The sequence below is a fragment of the Cydia fagiglandana genome, chromosome 8 (genome assembly GCF_963556715.1).
Source record: "Cydia fagiglandana chromosome 8, ilCydFagi1.1, whole genome shotgun sequence".
Lineage (NCBI taxonomy): Eukaryota > Metazoa > Arthropoda > Insecta > Lepidoptera > Tortricidae > Cydia > Cydia fagiglandana.
Genome location: NC_085939.1, coordinates 7,049,133 through 7,076,104, shown reverse-complemented (window position 1 = coordinate 7,076,104; position 26,972 = coordinate 7,049,133). Strand labels below are relative to the sequence as shown.

The 26,972-nt window shown below is 41.2% G+C and overlaps 1 protein-coding gene and 1 long non-coding RNA gene across 2 annotated transcripts in view; one reads left to right on the top strand and one right to left on the bottom strand.

Moving 5' to 3' along the window:
• The window catches only part of LOC134666619 (uncharacterized), a 205,770-nt gene extending 199,358 nt beyond the window's left edge, over window positions 1-6,412 (top strand). Inside the window, exon 3 of the long non-coding RNA XR_010098528.1 lies at window positions 6,311-6,412. This is a non-coding gene — a long non-coding RNA (uncharacterized LOC134666619). The remainder of the gene's footprint in view (window positions 1-6,310) is intronic.
• Window positions 557-24,053, bottom strand: LOC134666614 (G1/S-specific cyclin-D3). Its single transcript, XM_063523832.1, has 5 exons — window positions 23,541-24,053; window positions 20,765-20,986; window positions 11,613-11,775; window positions 3,682-3,803; window positions 557-3,224 (listed from the first exon to the last, which is right to left on the bottom strand). Exons 1-5 carry the CDS (start codon window positions 23,766-23,768, stop codon window positions 3,042-3,044), a joined length of 918 nt encoding a protein of 305 aa, XP_063379902.1. The 5' UTR covers window positions 23,769-24,053; the 3' UTR covers window positions 557-3,041.
• Window positions 24,054-26,972: the final 2,919 nt, after the last annotated feature.

The following is a 26,972-nucleotide window of genomic DNA, read 5'->3' as shown; positions in this document are numbered from 1 at the left end:
GATTTATCTAACACAAGACTTTTTTCTAGGGTCGCAGTTCTAACCTATAATCTGTGGGTTTCAATCTCATTGTCAGTTGTTTTTATTTATTTTAGCTGTCATATCAACTGTAATTTAAATTTCGTTTAAGTGGAAAAGGCATTTTATATGCCTTTGGGAGGCTTGACCCTATACATTTATATTAGGCACTCATTGAGAGACCCCACAGCAGCAGAAAAACGGTGTTGCTGCTCAGTTGCGCCGGGGTTGCGTCGAGCAGCAGCCATATAATTATGTATATGGGGTATCTCTAAGAAAATTTGAACTAAAAAAACGCAAATTATTTTTATATATATTTATTGTTTTTTATTTACAGTTCAGTATAGGTACCTTGTCAGAACGTTCAGACAATATAAACTACCTAGGTACACTCATTTACAATCACTGCTTCGGCGCTCATTTGCCATATCTTTAAGATTACGATTATTCGTCTATTGTATGATTCCATACATCATACAAATACAAAACATAACTTATTTGGAACTTACACTCTTAAATAAAAATCAGGAAAAGTATATTTTCCTCTTACATTTCATGTCAATGTACTAACATTTCTTAAAATATTTGAAGCTAGCCCAAAGCCCCAAGCATTCATTAAGACTATCTATGTAATGCGTATTATTTTCCCACATAACTTTGTTTATATACACGATATAAACTAAATAATAAAATGTATACTTTCATTCATGTCAACTGAAATACTTTCTATAGAAAATAAATTGAATTCTAAAGTGCGTATTGAATATAACGGAACGCGGACATTGCCGGTACATTTTATAAGTAGGTAATAGAATTATTAGTGCTAATTATTTTATACATACAATACTTTTTAGGAGTGTTACTATGGCACCACATGCTTACAGCATAATTTTATAGAAACAATCTACTTATTTACATAACTATAAAATATCTACATTAATAAATGGCCTAATCTATTTACCGCTGTATCTATATATAATCTATATAGTGAAGAAACAGACTTGCATCGCTTTCAGGTCGTGGACAGCCTGTTGTCTGATTCTTCAGTAATATCATGGAAGACACTGGACTGATTGTTCACTTAATCTATGTAAATCTACTGAGCACTTTTTTCTTTACTACGGTGCAAAGTTCGTATCTTGGAAATGGAATTTTCGGACATTTGGTGATTGCAAATCCATTAGGAACATATAAATGACCTAAGTTGAATTCCATTCGTCACAGTCTAAGCTGTATACATTACAATAGGGAAATTTTACAATTTTTTCTTTGATACTTTAATCTTCCGTTCGCTTACTTGGATATTTAAATGCTAAGTGTAATCATATTCAAGCAATATGTACCTAAACTTAACATTATTTTTGTAGGCATAATAATTACGTTGAGGCCACAAAATGTGAAAAAGTTATTTTCAACATTTAAGTCAAGTTAGCGAACGGGTCCAATGCAGGAACATATATCAATTATATACAACTAGGTGGGTGGGTAGCTATTTTTCAGAACCCGAAATAGAATACGAACCGGAAACCTTAAAAACTTAATATTAATGTCAATAACAAGGTAGGTAATATCACAATTATGAAATAATAGTAATGTGGGCTTGGATTAGACTTATTGTAGTTTTGGTAATGAAATATTAAGTACATAATGGTGGAATTCGACTATTGCATGCATAACATTACATAGGACTTTTGACAGTTGCTAATATAGGAACGTAACAAACATTAATATGTGCTACCTATTACACACCTAATCTAGGTACCTAAATTACAAATTTCTATCAAGGATATTTTAATAAATCACATTTTTTATCTATTTTCTTAATTTATCCAACAAATAGTACCTCTAAGTTTACATATTATGACTTGAAGTGACTATGATATGAAGTTCAATCATCTTTCGACACTATCACATTAAATGTTAAAATTAAACCTACAGTTGTTGATGCCTTACCGCGGCGTACCTAATTAAAAGCTAAACATCACTGTTATTCTTACAAGAGGAACAAGATTTTATTTGCTTACATAGAGAATTAGTCTTTAAGAGAATCTTTGAGAGAGCGGAAACAAAAATACAGCCCTAGCGTGCGCGTGCGCGCGTCTCCTCCCTCGAGACGTCCATAATACTGCCCTCATAAGCCGAATAGCGCTATTTCAAAAACAAATGATTTTGAAAATGAAATTCTCAGTAATAGAAACTAAAGTATTAAGTTAGCAATGAATTTTCTTTTGAGATAGCGCTCTTTGGCTTACCAGGGCAGCATACAAGTCCGCAGCACACGGTACCCTTCAAATCAACTACTACCGACCTATGAATTTGTTTATATGTAGTGCCTATAGTATATAAATATGATAAAATTAATGAACGTAACATTAGTTTTTACAAAATATAAAAGCGTATTTTATTGCCTTCCCCCGATATAAGTAGAATTTGACGGATATCGCGATACATAACAGGTTTATCAACTTTACGGAATTCGCTTAATGTGGATACTGTTCTCATCGTAATCAACCCTTCGAATATGGACTATACTATTATGATTAAACATAACAGTCATTCTATGCTACATATATCTGATCATTTTTAAAACAAAATGATGCTTTGGTCCCATGCAAACAGCATGAAAATGTAGTCAGCGTGTACCGTGCTTTAAATGTTATTACAGCTTACGGCCAGACGAAACTGAAACTTTTGTCTTAAATAATAAGAGGTAGATTGTAATTTCAAGAACAATATTTACTAAAATTGGAAGATGCGTTTATAAAGTAAACTCACTGAGTGCTGCGCCTCACGCCCGGCGAAGCTAGGAGGCCGACGAGTAGCTCGCAGGGCACACTTATCTTAAACTTACTCTATACATGTACTATACTTATAGTAAGTAGGCGCGTGCCTACGTGTAGACATGTGCTTGTCAGTCTTGGTATCAGTCCTCGATCACTATGCACCCTAATAACTATAGGTTTAGTTTAAAGTATTTTCGTACTTGCACCTTTTAAGCGAACTGTATGATTATCATTACGGGGTTAGAAGTGAACGTCTCTGACGTCGGTGGGAGTGGCGGCGTTGCTATGCGCCTTGTCCTGGGAGGGCGGGGGGGTCCACCCCGCCGCCTCCCTGCTCTGCCCGTTTGGGGCCGAGACCGGCCGTTCTTCTATCATGTGCTGCACCATGTCCTCTATTTGTTCGAGGCATGTGTGTAGGCAGTCCTGCAATGAGAGATTTGGTTAGACTGGTCTGATCCGTTATTCGTATGTTTGGCTGGCGGGTCCTTGGGAGCTCTAAACTCTATATAGGCACAGAATAAATAATAGTACTAGGTACAGGAGACTCACTCTCTAACAAAACGCGTCTGTTACTATCAGTGCCCTTTCTGACAGCTTTTGTTAGAAAGGGACTTCCACTTGTATTACAAGTTACAAGCTTTTGATAAACGGCACTGGACAGATATGGCCGCTAGGTGGCGACAGCGCCACGCGCGGCTTTTGGCTAGCTAGCCACCAAAATTGGTGTGGAACGAATGTACTTTTAGCTACCTGTTGCAAAGCGACGAAATCGCGGAGTGAGCCAATGTCTGATATAGGTAGTGTTTATAAAAAGGGGAATGTTTTAAATATGTATATGAGACACAATAACCAGAAGGCATATGTGACCATGGTAACTTACCAAGTCGATGCCCGTGAGGTCGTGCAGGCGCGCCAGATGTCCGTCCAGGCTGAGCCCGCGCAGCGCCGCGGCGATGCTGCACGCCGCCAGCGTGCTCGCCGAGTACAACATGAACTCGTAATCTGGAACAATAAAAAAAACATCATTGTATTTCTACATACTCGGTAAAAAAAAGTGTAGGGAGGGTATACAGCTCGTTGCACGACACATTCAGATGGCTACTACTAAGAGAGCCGATATACCGAACGTTGTCTGGATTCGATATTTAGCATGTTTACTATTGCAGGTTATATTTCACAATATAAATGTATTCTGAACTTTTACTGAGTAAGAAACTAAGGTTTCCAAATTCAAAAACAAAACAAATGCTGGGTATCAAGAGGCTTATTATAAGTATGTAATGTACCTACAAACTAAAATAATCATACCAACTTCATCATACATTTTATAATTTTCAGCTGAAACGATTGCATACCTAGCTTTGACGGTATTGGATGGCGATATAGGTACCGAATTGTGTTCGATATGTCCGTATGTTTGTTCCGGATACGAACATTTTCCTGTATGAGATTAAAGTTATTCCTGTTCATATTCCTATGGTAAGCACTTCAGCGATATTCTGGAGTACAAAACGTCGTAGTTATTCACATTAATGTACCTAATTGGAATGTCACCAAAGATTAAAGGTACTAGGTATGTAATGAGCCTCTAAAATCATGATCGCCTCATATCATCTCTTTAATTAGCTCCCTGAAAGTTGAAGCCTCGATGAAAGGCGCGTGGGTTATACATCCGGTGAAGAAATGGCGCTTTCTCCCTCGCGCGGTCGTCGGTCCCTCTCGGAGGACTCAAAGGAGCCGGCACCCGCCCCCGGCCACATTCCACAGCCTCGCCCGAGACCGATTCACTCGAATATTTCTCACGGACATACTTTGGCGAAACCATTATACGTATATACTCCTCAGCCATTTTAGGTCTGGACGTCTCGAGTATTATGGAGCGGCGGTGTGATAATTGACGTGAAATGCAAATAAAACTGGCCACCGGTTTAATGTTCCTTACGTAATGCGATCTAATTAAAGTTTGGTCTAAGTACATGTCGGCATTTACCGGCCAAGCTTTTATAATTTATACCTTGTTTCTCTATGCCGATGTGCTCCAGTGATCACATGTATGTCGAATAATACAGACTTGATATCTACGACAAGTGTCACGGTGTGCGAATACTTATATCACTTTTATCAGACACCCAGCGGCTGATTAAACAAAATATTGTACGGGTTAGCCAGTGAATAGTTAGGTAAACCGATTGAACCATGACTACCTACTTATTCGTAAGTCTTTGCACGTTAAAGGCACATTAAACTTAGCATCGCATTTGCAACGTCATATCTATTTAAAGCCAGTACGAGTAATGATCTACACTACCGAAATAGGTAGTTAAATTGTTGCTTATAAGTTATAAGAACGTAGGTATACCTACCTACTATTGACTGTTACATGCGATCTGCAGGAAAATACAAAGAACAATCCAATTCCAAACAAACTTGACTGCTAAAATAAATCCTTATCCTTTTAGTATACCTACTTACTGCCTTAGAGACTGCCAGGCAGTAATGATGAGAAACATTTTTATTCGCATTCAAGTTGTAAGTAAATCTGACCCCGGTGAGGGCATAATAGTATATTGTGGCTCGTATCATCAAGATATTGAGTCTTAGAAACATCTACCCTCTCTGCATCCGTGTTATCTATGTGGGTGAGAATAAGCCTAATTTAAATGAACCCGTTCCCACGCCTCACAAGATCAGCATTGAAAGCCGCTTGGAACCACAAATGGCCAAAGCTCGAGGACGCTCACAATAAGCGAACCTTCAAGGGCCCCATTCATCATTAAGTAGACTCCATTATTCCGACCGTAGGGATATCGAACACTCTTTCAGCTCATTTAAAAGATTTATTTTCATTTTTTTTAATTTGCATGGCGGCATTCCCGAGATAAAGGGAGGCAGAAACCGAGCGAAAAAAGATGAAACAACGAGAGCGACCGCTCACTCGAGGCATTTGCATAATCTGATGTTAATCAAACAGCGACAGCCCTACCGCCTCGCCTGCGCCCGCGCCGGCGGCCGGCACGGCGACCGGTTACGACTTGGTCATACAGAAAATTCCTGGACTGGCCACTTAGAAAAAATAATTTGGCCAAGCCCGAGATAGCTCGAAGCATTTAGTGTTCCGTACGGCAACCATCAGTTTGGCATTGACATAAACGATATCGTGAACGTAATTTACTTCCTATAGGTATATCTCTTTCGCACTAATATGTCAGTACGAGCGAGATGCATAGAAAGTAAATTACGTTCACGCCCACGGTAGCGTTTATGTCAATGCCAAACTGATGGTAGCCGTACCGCTCGCATCGTTACATTTTACAGCGGTTGTTTGCCTGTTTTTAGGATACCGTATTCAACTACATACACAGAACAATAGTACAAAGTGTCTAAGTGCGAAGGCCGAAGGCCGAGCTTTAGCAAAATGTCATCGCTTTAGTACAGAGCAATAGTACAAGTGTCTAAATGTGTAGGCCAAAGGCCGACCTCCGCGTAGCCCGAAGGCCCGAAGCGTCCAGCGGGCGCAGCATGGTTTCCTTTTTATCTTCTATCACTATGCCCGTCACTTTTGCACTTACATACTCGTTAGAATGTGACAGGCATGGTGACAAGCGATAAAAATGTGACCGTGCTACCAGGCCAGGCCATGCTTTAACACAGAACAATAGTACAAGTGTCTAAATGCGAAAGCCGAAGGCCGAGCTCCGCGTAGGGCCGAAGGCCCGAAGCGTCCAGGATGTTAGTACTTAAACACAGAACAATACCTAGTATAAGTATCTAAATGCGAAGGCCGAAGGCCGAGCTCCGCGTAGGGCCGAAGGCCCGAAGCGTCCAGGCTGTCAGTTCTGTGTTTAACCACTGACATCTTGCAGGCTTCGGGCCTTCGGCCCTACGCGGAGCTCGGCCTCCGGCCTTCGCATTTAGACACTTGTATTAATTACCTGTGTTTAGAACTGACCTCCTGAATGCTTCGGGCTTTCGGCCCAATGCGACTTCAGCCTTTGGATCTTGCGACTTAGACACTTGTACTTAAAAATACTTGGAAAAGTTACGGGAGGCGCGCATCTGTCGGACGCTTCGGATCTTCGAATCGCTCCTTCGGCCTTTGCATTTAGTTAGATTCTTGTACTATTGCTTTGTGTTTGAATACCGAAGTCGAGCAGCTCGCGAATGCTTGATGTATTATAATAATATAGAGTAAGGCCAAGCGCGCACCACGATTTTTTGTCCTGCGATAATTTTGTCGCAGAAATGCAACGTATGTGTTTATATGTTAGTGCGCGCATATGCGACAAAAAAATCGCAGCGATTTTAAAATTGTGATTTGTCACATTTTTCCGCGATTGTTCGCGACGCGATTGTCGCAAAGTGAATTGCAGCATGCGGAGTTGTATGGCCCCGCGCGCACTATGATAATAAAATCGCACCCCGGCCGGACCTCAGTCGGCATTTCGCTCTCCAAACCCCAACATCTCGGCACCTGCATCTCCAATGGAGTCTCGAAATGAGACGCTAGATGTTGACCATTTAATTATGGAAATAGACGGGGATCACCTTTGTGTTATAAATGCTCAAAGTCATACAATCGCAAATTAAAGACACAGACTGGTACGAAATGCATGTTGAGAATGAACAAATCGTCGACTTTTTCATCGCAGTGCGCGCAGTGAATTTTCTGCGATATATTACAGCGCGATTCTAAAATCGTGTCGCAAAAATTAAAATCGTGCTGCGCGCTTGGCCTATAATACCTTAAATGTATACTCCTACAATTTGAATTTAGAACTCATTATTTTTTTTTATTTGATTTTGTTTCTAGTTCTATGCCATATATATAAACTTTAATATTATTTAGAACTGCTAAAAAACAAGATCGGCTTCATCATCATCATCATTTCAGCCTATATACGTACGTCCCACTGCTGAGCACAGGCCTCCTCTCATGCGCGAGAGGGCTTGGGCTATAGTCCCCACGCTAGCCCAATGCGGATTGGGGACTTCCCATACACCATTGAATTTCTTCGCAGATGTATGCAGGTTTCCTCACGATGTTTTCCTTCACCGAAAAGCTAGTGGTAAATATCAAATGATATTTCGTACATAAGTTCCGAAAAACTCATTGGTACGAGCCAGGATTTGAACCCGCGACCTCCGGATTGAAAGTCAGACGTCATATCCACTCGGCCACCACTGCTTAAGATCGGCTTACTTTAAATATTTCGTAAATTTTACCTTTGTTTCTAAAAACTGTGATATTTAACTGTCATATGCTATTAATTTAATTTAATTTAATTATCATTTATTTAGGGACCAACTGAGATCATTTTTGTTAGTACTTACGACTATGACTTATAAACTATTGTTAGTATTGTGCTCTATATGCTCTATATGCTAATAATAATAATTAATGTCTTCCAAAATTATTTTCTCGTAACAGGACTGAGGGGCTCCCGCGAAAACCGAAATTCGCAATTTGCGGGGATCTTTCTCTTTTACTCCAATGAAGGCGTAATTAGAGTGACAGAAAAATGCTCGCAATTTGCGAACTTCTATTTTCGCGGTTATAGCCCTGAATCTTGTTGCTCACAGATCCGTTCAAAAATATACATAAGTACTGAATATAATTAATAGATATTATAATTATACAATTAATACAGAAATGTAATGGTACTTAATGAAAATGAATATTGTGTATATTGTTTCGATGAATCAATAGATAGATACTCTCAATAAAATCTATACATGAGGCCAAAGCTGTTCATAAATATTAAATGACTTTATTATCTCTATACGCCTTACTAACTCTATGTGTCCTATTGTGGAAAAAAAAAAAACGACAGTCAAGAACGGAATTCTTAATTTGAATTTTTCAATTTTTGAGATGCCTAGTCCATTGGTTGGAAAGCCCGTTCGAAATTTAAACTTATTTGCAATATAATAAGGTCGTATTTTGTAGATCTCTCTCATACTTATAGTAGGCTATTGAGATAAAATTAAATATCCCACAAAAATAAGCAAGCAGAATTAAACTTTGTGTCAAAGACATAAGTCATAAATTTCAATGCCAAAGTTTTAACTAAGGATGTTTCTCGCCTAATATGAATTGACCAGTGTAAGCATCAGTTAGCTAGCCCTAAGCAACCAAAGGTCAAGCTGCAGTTGAAAAACTAATAATGATAAAGTTAAGCTGATAATTTTCCCGCCGTCTCCATGCTTCTTTAAGTTGGGTATTGACTGGTCAGCTGCCTGTTAGCTATAGTTTTCGCGAAAATCGCCAGGACAGAGGTGAAAATTTTTGTATGAAAACTTGCAACTTTAAATGCATTTTTTGACGAAACTATTGCAGTCTAAAATGAAGTCAAAATCAGTCCATCGACTCAATTTTTTGCAAGCTTTCTAATGGTACCCCACACGATTCTTACAAATGAAAAAAGTTTCAGCCTACCCCTCTCAACCCCCTAAATTTCCCCCTTTAATAAGAAATAAGCAGTTTTGACTTATTTACAATATGAGTGGTGGTAATTGCTATAACTGTTCCAAATTTTAGGTATCTATGTCAAACGGTCTCTGAGAAAAACGTATTTAACTGATTTGCAAGACCGAAGTGATCCCATAAGTGTTCCGTAAACAAAGTTTTGTACGGAACACTAATAAGTCGTCTCATGTATCAGAATCCAGAAACTTTCAGCATGGCCCGCGTACAACGAGACCAAATCGCTCACATTTCTGCCTCTTATCATTACCTATGAGTTGACCCTCGCAGCACACTAAACACACTAACTTAACTATTATCCCGCTTAGATTCTGCGTACCCTAGTATGGTATGGTATGGTTATTGCATCGCGTCAGACCGGACGGCCGGAACCCACACGTGGCGGATGCCCCGATCGTACGTCGTATCTTCCTTATTAGTGGTGCCGCAGCGCATTAGCCTTGCATCGTAGAGGAAGTCCCGAGGAAGTTTCATATACATATTATGACTATTAGGTATTATGAGCTTTATACAATTTGTATTTTGGCGACGCGCGATGGTAGCACACGAATGCTTATGTTTGGACTCAACTGCTCGCCGAAGTATACCTAATATTCATTTTTAACTTCCAGCATTCACGTCGATCATTTATTTCAAACTTTAATATTCCCAGAAAATAGTATGAACACGGCAAGAAACCGCAAGTGGCTCGAGACGAGCCATCAGTGGTGACATAATCGTCGCTTTGCCCTTGAACATGGAATGGATGTGGCGATAGAAGAGGTGCGGGCTCGCGCTCGACTATTCGCGAGGTGAACGCTCTGCCGAGGCCACGGCGCGCGGCGCGGCGCGGCGCGGGCGACGCCGGCGTCGCTGCCTAGTGACCGTGCCCGCGCTCGCCGGAACAGCACCCGCGCGGGCCCCCGGCCCGGCGCGCCGTGCGACCCGCCCGTAGATAACGTCCACCATCACACCTTACAGATTTAATTGATCCGCCTTAAATACGATTTCCCTATAGCAATCCAACGACGAACCAAAAAGTATAATTAGGCAGGTACCTAATCCTAACTTAAAATAAAACAAGCTTTCGTCGCCGCCACGTTGGAGTGTAGGTACGGTCTTTAAAATAACCCATTACAAATTTAATATCCAGACGAGTTATGATTCCAGAGTAAATTGTGCCATTCAAATAATGATACATAATGCGGGCTCTCTCGGCCGCCCGCGCCTGTGCAACGCCGCGAACTATGCGCTCGATTATGGCAGGCCGCTCGAGGGTAGCTGTATTGTTCGAGATGCACTGATGCACTCTCATAATAATAAAACTGGTGTGACATTATAATTTATAAAATAAATTCCTCACCTCGGCCCTCGTTCATAAATGTCATACCGCAACTGGAGTCGCCCACGGGAAACTTTATTATGGCAATCATTCTGTAAACGGAATATTGCCCTTACCGCACAGAGAAATGTTTAATCGTTTTGAGCAAAGAGTATGAGTTTTGTTCTATAAGTAGAAAGAAAAGAACGTCCGAGAGATGATACCCGAGATGAGGTAGTAAAATAAAAGAGCTGGAGCGTGAACTTTTTGAACAAAAACAACACAACGTCGGCGGCGAACAACAAAAACCGTTGCACAAAAACATATGATCCCATGAGGGCCGAGGGGGCAGGTGGGGGCGGGAGGGGAGCCCGAGGCGTGCTGGAATGCGCTCTGGCGAGCGGCGTGGGAGGCGCCGGCGCACCACACTCGCGAGCCACACACACCGGCTGTCTCCCGCCTCAGCGCCCCACCAAACAAACAACCCCTACAACTCCTACATCTACTAAACCATAATTACTTCCACTAGAATCAAGTATGGGCTTCACGACTCCTCTTCCTCATTTAGTTTTACGTTAGAAACTCTTGAGCACGTTATCGTGATACAGTTTCTCCCCAGCATTCTGTGTTAATGGCAGAAATGAACTATTGCAATTCATCATAATGACATGTTAAATCAACTTTCAAACGCTTGTTGTACGTTAATTTAATATTGAGTTCAATTTGATACCTACTAGTACAAAATTCTCATAAGTTCAGTGACATGTGACGCTAAGTGTCGGCAAAGGCTAAGAGGCGCGACGTCGTGACGTGGTATCTCGCGCGATGCTAATTACCGTCTGCCTCCAAACAAAACCTTCCGAATGCCAATAATTAGGCGTGGACGTCCGGGTCGAATTTCTATTCCGTGCGGCATAACCACGAGTCCAAGTGGTATCATTTGATTGCGATGAGTCATGTTACTAGTTGCTGGACATATGGAATTGTGAAGTGGATAGTATCCGTTAATCATAGGAGTGAACCTCACCTCTGGCAGCAAGCGCAATGAAGGTTTGAGCGTGCCGGTGCACCATGTTGGTGTTGACGAGCCCCCGCAGCGGCAGTCGCGACAGCAGCAGCGGCAGGAAGTCATGTGCCGTCACTCCAGCTACGTCCCATTTGAGCTTTGACAGCACGAGCAACTCCCAACTCTGTCGACAAAGATACGATTCCGATATATAAGGTGTCCTTTCAAACATCTTCTTGGAGGAAGGCGCTACACTTAGTATCATGGTGTTCTAGGAAAAAAACTTCTCTCATAATAATCTGGCCATAGTAAATAACAAACTGCAATATGAATCGATTGAACTGTTTCAAAGCATTCAAACCCGAATCTTTGTTAAGTTTGGTAAGTATTTTAAAATAAAGAGTAATAAAACCCTTAAAAAGCCGAAAGCGGTGGCTGTTCAAACAATAAAATGGCATTCCTGCCACATCCGTCGTATAATCGTAAACACGGCGAGTTCGCTCGGCTTCCCGGAACGAGCTGTAGGTAGAATAGCTGCTTTGTTATGTTACATATGTCCCATCTAATAAGTACGTACACTTAATCTTACTTCCTTCTAAACCTAATAGTTATTTTATACCTATTATTCGACTTAGACCGTAGTTATGCAGAAAACGACCAACTAAATTTTTTTATCAATGCAGAAAGCGACCAATGCAAACTGAGTTAGGGTGTAAGTCACTTTGACAAAAATAATAAGTTGGTCGCATTCTACAGAACTACGATGTGCATTCGATGATGAAACCAATGATTGTACAAAACCACAGAAAACGGGGTTGTTTTCTGTGTACGAAACACAAACTTTAATTCTTTCTCTAGTTCAAATGTAATATCTCCTAGTTAACCTGACCTAGATTAATTTAATTAATAATAAACTTCACAACTAGTGATACCCCTAGCTGCGTTATCTGAATGGTTCAAGTTATGAATAACTTGATTATTTCGTTTACACATACACGCATACATGTAAGCGATGCATGTCCGTTGACAGATAATACTCGATGTTTACTTAACTCAATCGACGGGGTCGGCGCTGCGGCACTCGACAGCGTTCCACTCGCAGAGCATTACGGGTCGACTGCCTCTCGCTTTAGAGTCGTGAGTCGTTTATCATGGGCTACGGCATAGGCCTTATTAGATCTTAAATAGAGAGATTTGTGAATGAATGAGTTTCATCACAGGAATTCGAAATGAGAATGTTTGTCAGTAAAGAACTAACTACATTGTATGTTCGTCTTGTCTACGGTTGTAAACGAAAATCGCTAAAGATTTCGCATAAAATGGTTGTCTTTAAGTATTGTTTCTTTGTTGCTGGACTAAGTCTATTTTTTGGAGTGGCGGTTGAGCCCATGGCCGATATGCGGGTCGACCACGAAATGGAAAAATTGAGCCTCTCGTCGGGCCAGATAAAGTTTTCGGAACAATGTGCCCATAAAGCATTCACCGCAGACCGGGGCGCTCTATAGGTACGTCTACTCGCTAGTAAGTCTTCTACGCTAGTATTTACATATATTGTTATTGAAGAATGCAAAGCCGTTCGCAACAGCAGCTCTGCGGATCGTAAATAAATCTTCGTAAGTAATTAAACATCGAATTCTGATATTGCCATACGTTTAGGGCAAACCAGAGTTGATGGAATGCCGGGTCGTAAACGCGCGAGCCCTGACGGGTGTTCATTAGAAGATGTAGTGCAGGCGGGAGAAGCGTGAAGGCGCGAGTACTTGTGAGAACGTTACAGCCAATAAAGCAAGCTATGCAAACAGCCCTTACCGACGGTCCACTTAATCCCTCAGCGGCAAATCGAAAAGTCCCATATTTATTCCAATTTTCATAGCACATACGCCCTTTTTGATGGTCACTGTGAAATTCCTCGCTCGGTTCCCATGCTTTATCCAATTTCATCCAACGGTGTGGCAGCGAGCTTGATTTGAACAATGAGCTCGGTGTCGCGTGACTCTTGAGACTAAACTACGGAATTTTCCGAATAGGCCACTACCAGGCACCGTGGCAAAGTAGTCAATTTATGTCGCTTTGGTGAATATAGAAGGAAAATTTAACACGGTGAATAACGATATCAATCGAGAGTTCAGTTCTATGTGCTGCATATTAAAGTTGCCACGGTAGTGAGTAAAACGTGACATGCACTCCGAATTAGAACTTACGTAAAGATCAAACATCAGCGAATTCCTGCTCCTTGCTTTGCAAGGATGGCTTTCAAACGTTGCTAATATGTTATAAAGGCATGAGCGGCTTAACCCTGATGGTAATACATAGGTATAATCTGTGCCCCTAAATATCTCTGAATGCACTGCCGACACTGCAACTACCTTTACCACAAAATTTTCATTTTTCCTACCCTCAGGGTCGCTGCCCGCATGTCTGACTTGTCAGACTGGTATCGAAGCAATTTTATTACCGTTGAACATATTTAGCATCGAATTGTTCAATTACTTATACAAAAGAGCAGTAAAAGGCCAATTTAACAGGTAGTAAGTATAAGTACAAGTAAGAATACCTAGTTGCCGTTTTTAACCTGTTTGTAGCTGCAATTAAATCAACATTTTATATTGTATTTAGTTTCGTTACATATCCAAGTGAACATATTATTTCACCAAACGGATTTTACGCTGGCATTATGAATCAAGAGGTTTAGTAACCTATAGTATTAGTATAGTATGTAATGTTACGACTGTTCAGAAAAGTTATGAGAGTTTGAAATGAATTTACTTGCTATGAAATCTGAGGGCACTATAGTACCCCGCCAATACTGGCCTTAGATTTATAGAATACCAATACATTATTACATGGGTATGTTTACCATGAGGCATGAGGGCCCGAGATGAGATAGCGGCGCGACGGCGCGCGGGCGCAGGCTCAGACAAGAAGGCCGCCGAATGGAATGCGACTGGTTACAATCCTGCCTCCCTCGCCCTCCGAGCGAGCCAATTCGGTACTCGTGGGAAACAATAAGCCAATGGAACATGCGAAAACTATACGTTTACATAAGACAGAGGAGATTCAATAATATGTTGATATTGTTATAGTTGCAGTTAAGTTAAAGCTTTGTTTAAACGGTAAAGGCGTTCTTGCGTGAGATCTGCAAACAGTTGAGTCAGTTTACTTGAAGTCAAGCCGCGAGCTTAATTTCTCCCCGCATTTGAGTTCACGCATCGTTAGTAAAGGCAAGTACAAGCACTAGGCACATACATATTCAAACGCTTTTTCTTTATCAATAGTTTCTTACCGATTTCACTGTAAGCATTCATTGTAGGTTCCTATCGTGCCGTTGTTGTAAATTCGATATTGCAAGGAGTAGGTCCCATACAAACACCTTAGTTTATCAGAATCGACCGAGAAAGATAAAAGGGACGCCGTGGCACGGATTTCTACGGAACTGGAACTTGACGCCGATAACGTCTGCGGGCCTGCTCTAGTGTTTGACGGTAGACCTAGTAGCACAGAATAAATAATAGAACTGCCGTACAGAAAGGAAACTTCCTACAAACCCGAAGTTTGACAGCGGTTCAGGGTCAAATCATGCTGTCCCTCTATGGCACTATCCCTTTCGGCTATTTAGGGTTGTCTAATTTCAAGCCATTGTCTTAACTGTTGTCGTTCATGCAAAGGGACGTCAGTTTGTGTCAACCCTAATAATTGCTCGGAGCAATGCTGAGCCGAGTTTGGCAGAAGACAGGAGTTTCGCACCCCTGCCTTGGCTGCTAAAAGGTTGCCGACCGCTGTTCTAGTGTTTGACGCTGACGGTAGACCTAGTAGCACGGAATTCATACTCGTATATAGTATGAGACACTGTAATTAGACGTATATTATCTCGCCATAAGAATATTCCAAGCGAGAAGTTTATTAAATTCATTGTTTTGACAGGCTCTGGTTAAGGTCGTAAAGTTGCGCTTTAATCATTATAAGTGCTGATGCGGTTGTTTTATTGTAAGACATCGGTGGCCAGTGGCAGTGTTGGCCGAAACGTTAATGCAATTGACCATTACAATTTGAACCATAAACAGTAACGGACGGTTAGAGTTTACGGTTCAAATTGTAATGGAAAAATACCGACATCCATTTTTATAAAAAAATGTTATGCTCGTTTATGGATTAGTACCTGTAATTTATGTTATTATTAAAACTTTGTTTTTCGCATAAGTGATTTCTGATTTGTAATCTTAGAGAAATAAATATATTTGAACTGAACTGAACTGGCCAGCGGGCCCTGCGTGGGGCGGGCTGGCCAGTGGGCAGCACAGGGTCGAGAGCGTCGAGTGCCGAAGTATGCACCCTTTTTGCTTACCTTTCGTTTGGTCTCGAACAACCGGATTCGCTGCCTTTTCCACAATCGCATTGGTTATATGTACTATGTTAAAGAGAACAGGGGATATTACTGCAATGTTCTGCCGCCAGAGTGCAGTACTACCGACTCATTAAATTCATAGACTAACTTATACATACTGTGCCTTAAACTGTTTTTGGACAAGTTTTCACAGGCAATAAAATATGACATTAAATAAATAAATAAATATTATAGGACATTCTTACACAAATTGACTAAGTCCCACGGTAAGCTGATAAGCTTGTGTTGTGGGTGTACTCAGACAACACAAGCATTGTGGGGACATTGATGCATCAAGGCAGTTTGTTAACAAGGGCCTACCGGTAAACGCGAAAATCGAAATTTAGTTATCTGCCTCTTTATCGCTCGAATATGCAAGAGTGATAGAGAGATTAGATAACGAAATTTCGATTTTATTGTTTCGCGGTAGGCCATGTGTCAATGTGGTTTGTTTGCTGTATGTGCCACACAGGTGCCACCTACACAGAGCTTTGCCTATTAATATTCCCTATTGTAAGCGATTAAAATCACTTGCAATTCTTTTATTACAGAAGTATTACAGATACATAATTCAACACAACCGCGCATGGGGGAAGGTTTTGATTTCCATAGTTGAGTGTGTTACAAAGTAGGTTTCTCGTCGGCAATAAAGCAGGTGTTTAATATTCGTTACAGTCGGATGGGTCGTTGTAAACATTAGTTTATTAAGCAACTAGCGAGACGGTACCGTACCGTTACGCCTCCTGAAGACAAGGCAGGCCAGACCGGGCCAGGGACTAGTAGAAAAATAGCGGCGGCACGATATACACTCTAAACTTTAGATTCTATTTAAACGGTAGCAGGTTAGGTTAGGTAAGTTAAGACATTTAAACAAATTAAAATATGTGTGATATTCATTTTAGTGCGTCACGTTGACACCGACTAATACTTATGTGTCACGATTGGGATCAGATCTTAATAACAGTTTAGTATAATCTCTCTCTAAATTACATACCTACCTACCTATTAGCACTATAGCATCATGTAAACATACAATCAGAACTAAGAAAAAAATCGTAGATAATTTTTAATCGGTTCTGACTGAACGTCTACGAGTTTCGTAGCTCTGCTACGTGACTGCTACGAGTTGGTTCCTTATTTAAACTTGAACTATAGTATAAGGCTTAAAATACTTTATAACAGAAGTTTAATAAATACTTTTCGTTGCAAAAATTTCATTGCATTTCGATATTATCTTATATTTATCGCAATGTTAGCAAAAATGTTTTTATCGCCGCATAAGTTTAAACTTTGTTGATAGGGCGTGCACACGGAAAATGTTATGAAATTATCACGAAATCGTAATGCGTTCATAATGTTGAGACATGTCTCAACATGAGACTTAATCATGATTAAGTACGTTTTTTAATTGGGCTAATATTAAGAGCCCATCAACGTGCACACTAACGCGACTGCTAAATAATCGTGATTATTTAAATTATAGAAGGAGTATTAAAAGTTAAAAGTATCTTAAAAGTAAGTAGATTAAGTATCGGTAGTTATAAATGATCAAACTAGTTGAATGTTAAATGGAGAAAACTATCAAATTACATACAAGATTTCGCGCTTAACGATATGGCGTTCGGCAAGGTCAAGGCGGTCGCGGCGTGAGAAAAAATATGCGGTGTGCCTCGTCTGTAGGTAATTGGTCTGATTGAAACGCGGGGCTCGTTCGGCTTCCGAGAACAGGGACACTGTCCGCCGCGCCCTGCCTTCCCACCGCTCGCCGCCGTCCGCCTCGGCCCAGCCACTGCACGCATCATATCGCTAATGACTCCTCTACACGATGACCCACCTGTGGACTAGTGAGATGGCCATGCGATGGTTATTACTCCTCTTCACGATGGCCCAGCGCTGCGTCTGATGGCCACGTCTAGATGCGTAGGCACCATCGCTGGTCCAATACCTTTGATGTGCGGAAGAAAAACAGCATCAAACACTACACGCTGGCCCATCTGAGTGGGCGAGTATGATGGCTCATCGTGTAGAGGCGCCAAAAAACACAGGTGTTATCTCCAGGTAGCACAATACAATAAGTACTAACTGATGAAAGCGATGAGCTCATCGACGGCAATAACGACCCAGCCCCATGCCGCATTTCGAGACCCGATGTGCTTCCACATACAGCCTCCATTCCTCTTCTACACTGAGAGAAAAATCATCACCAGGAATTATAAAACAGTTCTGTACTGGGGGAAAAAATGAAGTTTTAGTAATAATTATGGACGTTTCACTATTTCTGTAAAGTTTATTAATTTTTACAAACAGCTCAGTAATCCCAAATATAATTTCAACAAACAGATAATAGAAATTGCAAGAACTAATAGAAATTGCAAAAGTCAATTTGTTCCTATTAGTTAACTCTCCTTGTCCCCGGATGAAGTTTTTTTTTGTAATTCTAAGTGTATTTTTGTTGTACTTTCCTCTCAGTGTACCTACCTCATCGATTACTCTTAAATTAATAGAACAAAAAACGATCCATTGCATTCACAATACTTAACTTCAAACAATGACCTAACATGGAAAAAATGCGTGTGAAAATGTTAACTAGTTTTATGTTCTTAAAAACATCAAAACGTCCATTTAACTGTTAAGTTTGTGTCTAATCTCAGTATTCACACGTCAAGGAATGCCGTAAACCCGGTAACGCTTCCGTCATTGTCTCGAGCGCTGCATGTGGAATGCACTTTGTGCACTTGTAGGTAAAACGGGTCGCCATGCATGACGGAGGCCTCTCATTATCTACGGGACGGCGGGGCCCCGCGGGTGGCGCGCAGAATGCAACGGCGTCGAATACCTACTCACATAACGTATGTATTAAGCAAACTGAACTACCTAATTGTATACCTACTTATAAAATCATTGACAAAAACATGCCACATGTGGTATTTGCTTGCGGATTTATTGCAACATCCTTAGAATGCGGGGGTAACAACACTACAACAATGTAGGTATATTTACTCGTAATAGACAACGCTTGTCTGTTAAAATTGTAACTAGTTAAAACGGCAGATATATTTTAATCAGCCTCATACTGACGCCATATTATTATAATAATATTGTAGTGTTGGTTGTCGTTGACGACTGACGTTGAACCTCAAACCTCAATCATCATTTTATTTGCTTTGGCTCGAGTTCTGAGCGATCATAATTCGATATACCTACTACAAAACTGGGTACCAGCCTACGTATATACTATATTAATATCACGACAGCTTTACTCCCGATATCCAATTCCCTACATGTATGTACGTCAATGTCTGTGTAGTGCAAACGCCTTGAACACTGTCTGACCTTCTAATGTCTCTTTACCGGTTTCATGTAATACCGGTGTTCGTCTGTTTACTTCGCGAAACTTAACAATTACAATGAGACTACTTTTTAAACGATTTTAAACCGCCTTACTTAATGAACATCGAGCGCATCGAGTGTTAACGCCAAGTTAACGGTTTGATCTACATCTAAGGTGCAGATAAAAACCCTACCTAGAACCTATACATATAGTAATCTACCTGCTTGTTAGCATACGCTGTAATAGTAAGATTCTTATAAGTTTATTCCTGACTAAAATGACTCGTCGTGGGAGTAAGTAGTGGGAAAATATCCGCAACGGAAATAGAAAGAGCTCCGTGTCATCAAGCGCATTCGAACTATTTTATAAAGTCGTACATACCTACGAAGAATACCTATAATAACATTCGCATTCATGTAAACTCAAGTAAATCTCCTCTACCTACCTAGAGTACCTAGTAGGTAAGTACCTACGTTAATCAGTTACAATTATAATTATGTTTAATGATTAACCTTAGATAAAGATGTAGTGCATAATTGTTTTCCATCGTATTTTCTCGGAAACGTTCATATTTGTCATGCTACTTCAGTCAACCTTAGTACTGTTTTACGGAGACTGACTGAAATAATTATGCACTAGGTACAACTAGGTTTATATCTAATTTTCTTAATTTTAGATGATATGCCTTATCCAAGTTGTGCCTATTAGGAGGAGGAGATAAATCAATCAAAATAAAATTGATGAAATGAGATGTCAAATCACAACTCAACGGTTTATGTTCATACATTACATATGTAATTGTGTAAAATGTAGCCAATTTTAACAACGTCATCGACATGTCTTATCCTATCTTGGAGGTCACAACCTGTGAAACTAAAAACAATGAAAGTAATGGCTGGCAAACAATATAATCGGGAATTGACTGACGATAGTCCATGTAAAGTGAGAATTTTAGACTAAGTAGGTAATATAAATTGTTATCCAAATGGATACGTTCAGAAATCATATATGTATTCCAATCTCTCGCGGATGTTCGAACGGTTTATGGCTCAGAAAACATCGGCAGCGACACGAAAGTCTCGTGCTAGTTGCCTCGCCCGAGCAAATCAGCGCGCGTGAGCACGGCAAAAAGCGGCACCGTATGACTAACGAGATCAGCTGTTTCCACAGAAGAAGAAAGTTAATTGTCTTCTCATTACTTCATTATGTATTCAATAACTGCAAATCGAATGAGTATTGTAATGAATGATAAGTACAAGAAAAGCGCATCAATAAAGTGCAAGTCCAAATTTTGGACTCCAAAACGCTGCGTCCCCGCACGAATTCAACTGGCTTTTAAGAAACTCTTGTTACCGGCGAACTGACCAATTTTTCCACTCAAAATTCATAGATTTTGATGTGGTCATACCTATGACAATGAAGGCATAAACCCATCACCCGATAAAAATGTAAAAAACTCACGCATAGATCGGCGAGTGTGATGCTGTTGGCAGTGTAGAAGACCAGCAGATCAGCGGGCAGGCAGCGCGAGCCGGGCTCGCGCAACTTCGACGCCAGCAGGAGACACGCCGTCCCCAGGAGTTGCACTTGGCTCTTCCCCACTGGGCAAATGCTCAGAAAGCGATCCAGGTACGACACCGCTAGGGGGAACACCTCCTCTTGGCATCCTTGGTCTTCACATACCTGAAAACAAAGTATTTGTTAGAACGACACGTTAACAATAACTTTATCCTACTTACGTACGTAGTTTTAATTTAAATTACATTTTATAAAGATATGTAAGTAACGTATTTTTAGATCACTCTGTATACCTATACCAAAATACGAAGTAATATAGGTATTAAGTAAGCAACTTCTAGGCTACCGAACGACTTCATTAGAAGGAAGTAACAGCGCACCCGAGCTCCTTGTTTATCATACGGAATTCCTGATAACCTATATTTAAAATGGAAATACGCGTAGCGATAAAATCGAAATGAACATTTCACCTACAATGTACATATATTATACATGTAGGTACCTTCTCCTTATCGGTGTTAACGATGAATGAAACCAACGATTCAATGTAAACCCCTTGCGGCTTCTAAGATTCTTATCAGAATAACATTAAGTTTTATTAGAAAACGGAATCTTATAAGACATCATTATCTAATAACTGTAGAAGTATTTATTTCAATTACAGTCAGTTCCCACAGGAAAGTAGCGTGTACTCGGGCGGTGGGAATCGGTTTTATGGAGAGATTGACTTGGGATTGTGAAATGAAAAGCAGGAAAGCGAAAGCGGACGACAAACGTTTAATGAAGCGAGTGTCATGAGAGCCGGGATCGTGCTCGCATAGTTTCGCACGGTGTAACGCGAGGCGCCCGTCCGGAGTTGACATTTCAAATTTCAACCGCTAACCAAAGTACTCGCTGTCAAAGACTCGAACGAACAAACATAAGATCAGTAAACTTGATGTTGTGATGTTACAGGGACGGGGTCAAGATACATTGGTTCATCGGAGAGCTCGACTCGCGCGCGTTCTCGGGCCAATAGGAACAAACGAACGCAAGGCGGTAACGTGCTATGACACCAAGACGTTGTTAGACATACGTGTCACAGCTGACTGACTGTCCCACGCTCGAGATCGTCAGCTGATTCTTCTTGAGGCATCGTTCTTGGAAATACATTTGCCTTATTCCAATTAATAATTAACTTTGGTCACCCTTAAACTCTATTTCAACGCAATACGGGTTCAAAACTGAATTTCTTTCCGAGACGATAGGTAGGCCTCACAAGGATTCCTATCTAGGCTATTAAGCTCAACTACATGTGTGTTGCAAAAGAGACGTGAGAATGTTTTCCTTATACCAACATAATTAAAATATTTAAAATGTTAATTATGTTGGGATTGGAATGCACCACTTAATAACATACTTATCGAAATCGAGTCCACGTGATGCTGATGAAATAAATAATGCCTAGGTTTAAGCAATTAAAACAAACATTTCCCATTTTGATAACTAGGTAAGTAAGTACCGATCTACCGGTTTTGATAACCGATGTGTGTACAAGTGCCAATGCGAAACTTTTGAGCAAGTTGGTAGGTATGGCATGATACCTAAGGCCAGTGACCTCTGTATTATGTTCTCATGTTTTAAAGTAGTATATAGTAATAGACCACATTTTACGTCTGATCCATACGTAAATTGACATAATAACGTCCTAGTAGGTACCTACTACCTATTATATTCGTTTTCGCTGGCAGCCTAAAAAGATAGGATGATTAGAAGCTTTTTTACGAAGACATCGATTTAATAATAGGTTGGTATTTAAAATGACATGTAGCATGACAACCCTATTGTGCGGACAAGACGCGGGCGGCGCCGGCGCAGCGCATCGCACTCTGTGACGTCATCGCCAACGTCGCGCCGCGCGACCACGTGGCCGTCGTGGCCGCTTCACAGCTGACTGCCTTCCCCATCAAACTACACGATTCGTTGCTTATGCTCGTCAGACTCCGAGCCTCATACACTACACTTCCAACTTAATTACCACTGGCTCTTTTAACTAATCCGTGACGGGCTTATAACAACATTTAATTCGTAATTAGCTTGCACGCTGATGCATGAACATTAAGGGCTAAAATAATTTAAATTCACGTCATTCGAGGCCACTGACCCGTCTCGCGGTTATATTGTACGCGAGATAGCATTGTGTCTATGTAATGCGCGTAAATGATAAAAGCGCGTCCGGCTGTGTGCGTGCGTGTCAAAATCAGCTGATTATTCAAATAGAATGTCGGCGCCGCGCGGGGCCCCTCGCGCACATAATTACCGACTGCAATTATTCCTACCTATTCATATAACGATAAATTAAAACCAAAACGCTACAAATTCGAAGTAGAATAGTAACGACGAAATATATTCAAAGATATTCTAATAAGATTCTATCACAGCTACGAAAACAATAATCAGCTGATCGTGTAAACAAAGTCACTAAATTTACTGGCCGGGGCAGGTTGCAAGTGTACGTGCTATCTTTACCATAATGTCACCGAGCTGCAGCTGGAAATAGAACACATGACTGTCGATGAGGGCTTGGGGGTTCGAAGGTTGGAGGCGGCGGCCGGGGGCAGACAGTGGCGAGAGCATACGAGGGCCACTGGTGCCGCCGGCGCCTCTGGGAACACACGTGGCCGGCGAGCGCGACAAGATGGCGAACGGGGTGTGGGTGCGGCATGGTCGTCGCGCTCACCTCTAACATCCACTCGGCGACGAGGCGACGCATGTGAGGCGTGATCTCCGTCTGCACGGTGCCGAAGTAGTTGGTGGTGACAGCGTAGCGCTCCTCCGTGCGCAGCAGGTTGTCGAGCACACGGCGCCGCAGCAGCACCGGGTCCGGCACGGCGGCCCGCGGGCCCGGCGCCGGCGCCGCTGCGCCCTCGGTGCTCGGGCTCACGCGTTCCGCACAAAGCAGCTCCATGGCACACCGCACTGCGGCTTATTACAGGGCTTCGCCGTGCGGTGCGTAGCGTATCAGTCGCGACAGCTGATCCTGCGCGGGCGTGTACGTAGAGCTCGTGACGTTGCGACGACGGCGGGTGCCCGAGTCGCAGTGAGCGGTCGCTGCGCGCCGGCGCGCCGAACATATGATCGGCGGGGAGCGGGGCACGGGGCGGGGCCCGTGAGGCCCGCACGCAGGTTTCTCCCGCCCGGCTCGACTCGACTTCATTGCTGTTCAAATCGAATAGGTACCTACATTGTTTTCCCACCCGCTCACTCGTAGGATTGCTTTAAATTTTACTTCTCATTCACGCTTAGCATTCAAGTATTTAAAAGAGCTTGTCAAACTTTTTATTTGTTTATAGTAAGTAGATAGATTTAGTAGATTTTTAGTATTTTTGGATGACGACTATGATCTAAATTTATATAGACCCTAGGTACTATACAGTAAGTATATACCTACATAAATAATATATCTACCTAATCTACGATTTACGCATACCGACTATAGTTTTAAATAAATGAATTAAATGATCACAATGAAATTCACTAATCCGCCACCACTAACCCGGGGTGAATAGGTTAAATTAAACCTGGAGTTACCAGGGTTACCAGTAGGTACAATTGGACCATCCTAGTGGGAAGGGGCAAGTGGGCCTAAATGTTTTGTTTTTTCTTATGACAGGTATCAAAAAGTTTCCCATTTATCCAGGTATCACTAGTTGCAGGTATTTAAACATACCTAGGTACCTATAAGAATAATTGCAACATTAATAGGTACCAAATACTTACAGTTTGAACAAATGGTACCTATTTACAGATTGAACATTAGAGTTTACAGTTATCAAATTAAACCTACCTATTATGGCCTGGAAATCAGAAATAAGTAAGTATGCTTTAATCAAGTAGGCCTAGCAACAAGCTTTTCTAATAGTCGTTTATAAATACAGGGTGTTTCAGGTGTTTGGTAGGTACATCGTTTGCCAAATTAAAACGGCAGATATATAGGTTGAGTTATTTGCTATCTCCTCATGCCTAGTAAAACAAAATTGGCCATGGTTTTTTTTACTGCTACGCAAGTAAAAATTTGAAGTTTACGAAAAACTGGCATAGACATGAAAAAAAATGTGCGCAAAATTAAAAATCTCTAGGCCTGAGAAGATAGCAAATGACTCAACCTATCTGCCGTTTTAATTTGGCAAACGATGTACCAAACACACTGTATATGTAGGTATTACCTAGGTAGGTATAATATTATCTTCAGCCAATTATCAGAGCATCTGAATCTGCTTGCACCTTTTTTACTAAATACCTGCCTATTACTGCCTAGCTATGTCTCTAGCAACATAACAGCTATGATGTAAGTATAAAGTTTGAAAAAAAAAAACGTTATTTGCTATTCCATACTACTTACAAGATGATAATAAAAGGTTAGTAATAATTTTTGATCTAAAACCTTGGCCATTCGCGGACACACTTCCGCTTAAATACTTTTCGCATGTCGGATTGTATGGAATTTGGCTGTTTTCGCGGGACAGCCTGACAGACACACGGGCCCTGGCCGTAGGTAGGGTTGCCAGATGGTCGGGATTTGGCGGGATTCTCCCGATTTTTAGTATAGGTTCCCGATTCCCGTCAAAGTGGAAAGTGTCCCGAAAAACAGCTTCACGTTATAAAATAACAATTTCTAGTTGCGAACTGTCGTCGAGCGAGCGAGCGACCCGCGTCCAGCAGCTGATGTATCTAGTGCCAATAATGTAAAATATCGTTGTATTTAATAGGTAGATACAATTACTTTAGTTGGAATGTTTTTTTCCCGACTTAAGTCCCAAAATCCCGAAAAATTTATATTTTTTCCCGATAATAGCGCCTTTTGATCTGGCAACCCTAGCCGTAGGGCCCATAGGATAGGGTAGGCCATTTTATTGTTTACAATTTAACAATTTTGTCGAATTGTACACTTGTAAAGTTTTGTGGGATAGGGCACTGATCTAAACAAGGAGCTGAAGGAGCACGCAAAACTTCTTTTCATAGAATATCGTACTTTAAATAGTACCTATGCAGTGTGATAACGATCACGGATCAGCAAACCCGCGGACGGACAGACAGACATGGCGAAACTATAAACTGTAAATTGACTACAGAAACCCTCTAAATGTATGAAATGTTTTGCGTTTCGTACTAAAACAATTAAACACAACTTATAATATAAGTAGGGGAGGTACGCCACGGGTGTTGTATCAGAGCGGCTACCGCGAAAACCGAAATTCGCAAATTGCGGGGATCTTTCTCTTTTACTCCAACGAAGGCGTAATTAGAGTGATAGAGAAAAATCCCCGCAATTTTGATTTTCGCCGTTATAGCCCAGAGGTATGGGAAGCATTGGGCACAGTTGCGAAGTTCGGGTACTATTACACTACCTGATAATTCGGGACGTGTGGTTGATACTTAATTTTGTATAGGTACTGTGGTAGTTTAGCCTAGAAACTGGCAATACCACTCAGGCAAATACCTATATATCACCATTATCACCTCTCATTTTGTTTAGTTGTCACCATCGCATACCGTCGACGTTTCGCACTTGCATAAATAAATATTTTGATGTGATTTCGAAGTTAACAACGTAATCTGCGAAAAGGCGTAAATTTCTTTATTTATTTATAGTTATTGCTTCCGAAAGCTAATACTATCGTACAGTCAGCAGCAGATATTCCTAAGCGGGCGAGGTGTTCCATATGATCTTCACGCGGAGAACAAGAACGTGTCAAGGTAATTTCGAACACCTCGCCCACTTAGCAACTTCTGCTGCTGACTGTATAGGTACTTACATAGAGATAAAATTTAATAGACTACAATAAAATATTTCAATGAATTAGTAAAGGAGACACACATACATTCCTGAGGGGGTAGGGAGCATGGGCTCTTGTTTTGAATAAGTACATTATAACTATAAGCACTGGCAGGCGTGGCTCACTCCGCGTTTTCGTCGCTTTGCTACAGGTAGCTAAAATTACTCATCCGTTCGGCCCTAATTTTGGGGTTTGCCATAAGCCGCGCGTGGCGCTGTCGCCACCTAGCGGCCATATCTGTGCTGATCGTGACAGACGCGTTTTGTTAGAGAGTGAGTCTTCTGTACCTAGTACTATTATTTATTCTGTGGCACTGGGACAAGTCCTGAGTGGAC